Below are 5219 nucleotides of genomic sequence, written 5' to 3'. Positions count from 1 at the left end.
GGATTAACGGCGAAAAGCGGGTAGAAAACTGAGATGACTTGTTGGAGGTGTCTACAATGTAGATGAGAAAGTTGCGACGAGGAATAACGGCAACGATGAACGTCGTTGTGTGCATGCATGAAAGTGGAAGAAAGAAGGGGGGGAGAGGAGAGAAAGAGAGAGAGAGAGAGAGAGAGAGAGAACGATAAAGAAAGATAGACAGAGTAGATGAAAGAGAAAGAGAAAGAGGAAAGAGGGCGCCACGATCGGCCTAGTCGTTTGGGGGCACCGTAGGTAGGGATGGGAGAGAGAGGCGAGGGGCGGTCCGTAAGGAGAGCTTGTCCAACCGCGTGAAGGAACTAGTAGCGCTCCTCCGGCGATATGAGGCGGCGTGGGGCTAGGGACGATGCTGGGGCCTCGACTAGGGCACACTTGGGAGGCAGGGAGGGCATGCGAACAGAACACAGTTCAGTAGTCGCCATTGCAAGACCCCTTGTGCTCTCGTATTCGCGACACTCGTACGCGTGGAGCAGATTTTCCGCTAACCTAAACTAACCCGCGAGGGCCCAAAGTGTGCCCCACCGATGCAGAGATATTGCACGGAACTCACCGAAAGATTGTTAAAATCTCTTGACAAGGAATACAATGTAAGTGAATCCGCGAAGCGCCGTCCGTCCGCTCGCGCAAACGGCTATCGGGCCACTCTCGATCCCCCGTGCGCCGTGTGCCTGTACCAGTGGCGTGCGCGAGAGCCGTCGAGAGTGTAGTGTATGAGCGGTTACGCGTGTTAGTGGTCTATCTTGCTTGTATTGCCTATGTGTGGATATCGCTCCACGAAACATATACCCTTGCCCCCTTACTTTCCCAAGATTGTGTGTGTTCCCTTGCATATCCATCCGTGAACGCGTTCTCGACAACCTGGAGGCTTAACCTCTCTCTGTCTCTTTCTCTCTCTCTCTCTCTCTCTCTCTTTCTCTCTCCCTCTTTCATGCTAAATCATCTACGCATACAATTTTTAATTCTACCTATGTAGTATCCCGTAGTACTCTGTACTATAAAAACACATCTCCAAGAGATACGTACGATGTTCGTTTCATCTGTAGTTCCCCATTTCTGTCTGAACTAACTTCCCTACTTTATCCTCATCCTAATACATATTTGCCTTTAATCGCTATTACATCGTCGACACGGTTAACGAATATCCTACGTCCGACGTACGATGTTCCTGCACAATTGCACATGATTCTAATATACATATATATCTATAATCTATATATATATATACATACATATATGCATATATAAAATATATATACATATATAACTCTATCTATTTCTCTCTCTCTCTCTCTCTCTTTCTTTCTCTATCTATCTATCTGTCTATTTCTCTCTCTCTTTTTCTCTCTCTTTCTCTCTCTCTCTCTCTCTCTCTTTCAGTTGCTTTTTTTTCTTTTTTTTTTCTTGCATTGTGTCTATTCTGTTAGACGAAAACTAAACAACGATAGTTAGGCTCGTTTCGAAATTAAAATTACGTTCATATGTTATGTATTTACAAAAAAAAACAATTATTTGTTTCATGCAATTGGTTTCTTTTGTCGTTTAACGTTGACATATTGATACCTTAACTCGTAATGATTCGATCTGATTACGTTTCGTTTATGTTCTTACAAGCGTTACCTGATCGATCTAATAATCGATCTACCTACACGTGTCGAACCCTTCCATTTGATATATTTGTTGATTTATCTCGACAGATAACGACAGATGTTCTCTGTTTGTTAGATCTCACACTTTTATTACATCTAGTCGTGGATCCTAGTATCATAAGCTTCCTTCAAACTATTTATTTATTATAAATTTTTATTGATATTTAGGAAAATATTATATTATTAATATAATAATGTTAAGTGTTACATATATCCATTCAATTTGCAATCATTAATTGTTGCAGAAAAGGTGATGTAAATTTGTCAATAGTTGTAACAACCTAAATTAACAATTTTTAATATTACATATGAATGTATTTTAGTATTTATAATAACTTTTCACTTTACATTTCGATAAAAAATAAAACTATTACTTACAATTATATATTTATGCTTACAAGATTCTTTATATTGTAATTTTTGTAAACTGTTAATATATTTTGTAGGTTGTTGACATGGGAGCTGTTGTTGAAGTCATTACGGCCCTGGAAAAGACGCCGATCACCAAAGAAGTACTGGAGGTATAAATATATTTTTAATTTATGTGTAATGTAATCTAATGCGTAGAAAAAGATAAACAGAATTTGTTTGCAAAATATTAATTAATTTTAAATGTTACAGATTACAAGGCTTGGTAAATACATTAATGAGCTGCGAAGAAAGACCAGCAATGATGTCTTGGCCAAGCGTGCTAAAGATTTGGTACGTCGATGGAGGGATATGGTTTTACCGTCGCCTCATTCTACGCCACAACCAACACCTGCCGATACAGCACCACCTGCCCTAAATGGAGCTAAGCCTCATAGTCCAGCCTTAAGATGTTTCAAACCGCAAAGTCCTGCTGTAAGATCCTTAAAGCCGCAAAGTCCTCTCTTAAGGGATGTCACTCCTTTAAAAGTAAGTTTTTAACTTTTATTACCTGTGTGTTTTATATATCCCTTATAAAAAGGAATTGAATTTATTTATAAGATTATTTGACTTGCTTTCGATTTCGTCTATTATTTTTGCCATGACATAAATGAATTTTTCTAGGTCATCAGCCCAGTTCTATCCGTGCATAGTGATCATTCACGGTCTCCTAATACATCTTCAAACAAGCAGTCAATTACACTTACTAGCAACCACCGGATAACTTCGGATGTACCTCACACTCATGGCTCTTCGAGTCAGAACCATTTGATGGAAGCAGTGCCACGGACTCACAGTTCCAATAAACGACTTCGAAAAGATGGTTGTAAGGATCAACGTAATTATCAAGATCGCGAATCAAACTCGATTGCAGAATGTGAACCATTAGTCAAAAGACAGCGTTTGAACGGCGAAAACATAAGTGGTAATTTAAATTCGCAAGTGCCTAGCCCCACATTGAAAGAACGAATTTCCCATCATTTTGTGGAATCTCCCACTGATCCTGACGATTCAGGCCCGAAAAAACGTGGAAGGAAAAAAGGCAGTAAGTCTGTAAAGAAGCAGCCATACGTAGAGGACCGTGTTAAGGAAAAATTAGCCAGTATTTCGAGAAATCCTAAGTTAAAAACGACGCAAGAATTGCTGGCTGATTTACAAGCGCGCGGCTCAAATTCTAGCATTAATTCAAATGCTCTACCTAGTCAAAGTGTAGAACCACCAAGTATGGAAGATGTTTTGAGGAGTAATAATGAACAAGTATCCAAGTTCCTGCGTAGTACTCCTAACAATACATCTCATAAAAGTACAGTTTCTGAAACTCCTTTACAAAGTCGGTTACAATCTACAGAAAACTGTCGTGAATTATCATCCAAGTGTCAAGAAACAAGTGCAGTGTACGATGAAAATTCAAGTACGCAAAACCAACAACCACGATCACAAAAAGATTTATCGGTCGAGGAGATATTGGCTAAGTTACCACCATTAGATCTAAGTTCGATAAACTGGAGTGATTGTGAAAATGAACCCGATGAAGATCAAAATAGTACAGTGTATCCACCTCAAGAAATATCTGAAGAGGACCTTGACAAATTACATAATCAGCAAATAGAAGGACTGAATGGAAACTTCCAACCAAAATTATCATCTCTCACTAATAACAATAAAATGTCAGATACAGATAGAGAAGTGTCAGATTCAAATATATTAAACAGTGAGCAAAACCAATCTGGTGAGGAATTTCAAGAATGGCACCAGATGGTGGCTAGGCCCAGTTATGATGGCCAAATCCTCCACATATTGCCTTATGTTATTATTGATTAGTAATTTTATTATTCTATTCTATTATTAATCTGCAATTTGTGAGAAGAACCCTGCTAAAAATTTCAATTGATTAATCGATCTACTATCAATTTATTAAAACAATTTTTATTGTAATCTACAATTGCCGTTTATTTCTATTAATGCTGCTGTTACTGCCATCTTCATTGTCATTGTTATTCTTATCATCATACTCTTATCAAAATTTTATCTAACAATTTCACTAAAACAATGTAACTACTGACTATTGCCCTCGTTATTGTCATTATCATATTTAGTATTTCCAAAAATTTCACACTATCACCATTATTGTTATTAAATTCATTTCACGACTAGTATCATCATCATTGTTGTAATTATCATTACTGTTGTCATTGTCAATATCATGATCATTATTTTGATTATTATTATTATTATTAATATTATTATTATTATTATTATTATTATTATTATTATTATTATATTATTACTTTTTGTCTTTATTATTATTATTACCATCACTATTAATATTACTATTACTATTACAACTATTACTATTACTACTATTACTGTAACTACAATTACTACTACTATTACTATTGTTATCATTAGCATTATCATTATATTACTGCTACGGTACAGCTACGAGAAAAAATTGATAAAAAAATATAAAATGAGAGCCACAAACAAAACGGGGGCATTGTCAAATTGCTGTAAATGGAAACATTTAATTTCAAATATGCTTGTAAATGTCTTTCGTAATATATTGCCTTAATTAACGTGATATAAGTTACTAGTTATGGAATATACATATTGATTCTAAGGAATTTGAATATTTATGTTTCAAATGAGCCAAGGGGAGGGGGGTAATTTCAATACTTCTTTTTGTTTCCAGTAGATATTATATTAATTCTTTTTAAAAAAAATTTGAATTTAAGTTTGTGTCAGACAATACAAAGTTGATCGCTTTTATAAATTATAATAATAATTTTATTTCAATAATAAAAGTGAGGCATACTAGTTGAATAGTATACCTTGGCTTATCTATAAGAAGAAATATTATTTTGAGTATTATATCCATGATAAACAGTATTTTGTGAATAATTTTGATTAAACGATCGTTTAAAAAGTCGCATGATTGAGACAAAAGAAATAAAACCTGGAATTAATCGCGAGAATAAAAAAAAATAAAACAAAATAAACTTAAAAATGACTTGAAAGTAAACAAAATTTCTAAGGTACAAGTAATACGATTAAAAAGAAAAAGAATAAAAAAACTAATAAAAGTATAATATTTGTCTTATGTTATCTTAACTTCGCTAAGGTATA

The 5219-nt window shown here is 35.2% G+C and overlaps 1 protein-coding gene across 3 annotated transcripts; it reads left to right on the top strand.

Annotated features, from left to right (window-relative positions):
• The first annotated feature begins 203 nt into the window (after positions 1–203).
• Positions 204–4269, top strand: LOC106793024 (mediator of RNA polymerase II transcription subunit 26). Of its 3 annotated transcripts, XM_014759597.1 has the most exons (5): positions 710–765; positions 1931–1935; positions 2132–2206; positions 2307–2582; positions 2718–4269. In XM_014759597.1, exons 3-5 carry the CDS (start codon positions 2141–2143, stop codon positions 3912–3914), a joined length of 1539 nt encoding a protein of 512 aa, XP_014615083.1. In that variant the 5' UTR covers positions 710–765; positions 1931–1935; positions 2132–2140; the 3' UTR covers positions 3915–4269. The 3 variants fall into 3 exon arrangements, with proteins under 3 accessions (XP_014615081.1, XP_014615082.1, XP_014615083.1); XM_014759595.1 differs by lacking the exons at positions 710–765; positions 1931–1935 and adding an exon at positions 204–626; XM_014759596.1 differs by lacking the exon at positions 1931–1935 and having other exon boundaries at positions 669–765.
• Positions 4270–5219: the final 950 nt, after the last annotated feature.

This window comes from Polistes canadensis, unplaced genomic scaffold, assembly GCF_001313835.1.
Source record: "Polistes canadensis isolate GaletaPanama2010 unplaced genomic scaffold, ASM131383v1 scaffold_10, whole genome shotgun sequence".
NCBI lineage: Eukaryota > Metazoa > Arthropoda > Insecta > Hymenoptera > Vespidae > Polistes > Polistes canadensis.
Note: the sequence above shows the minus strand (reverse complement) of the source record. Positions and strands in the feature narration are given on the sequence as shown.

Coding starts and splice junctions, on each gene's coding strand:
- LOC106793024 (XM_014759595.1), top strand. CDS start 564: ATGCAGAGATATTGCACGGAACTCACCGAAAGATTGTTAAAATCTCTT. Junction 627..2,131: donor CTCTTGACAAGGAATACAAT/GTAAGTGAATCC, acceptor TATATTTTGTAG/GTTGTTGACATGGGAGCTGT. Junction 2,207..2,306: donor TCACCAAAGAAGTACTGGAG/GTATAAATATAT, acceptor TAAATGTTACAG/ATTACAAGGCTTGGTAAATA.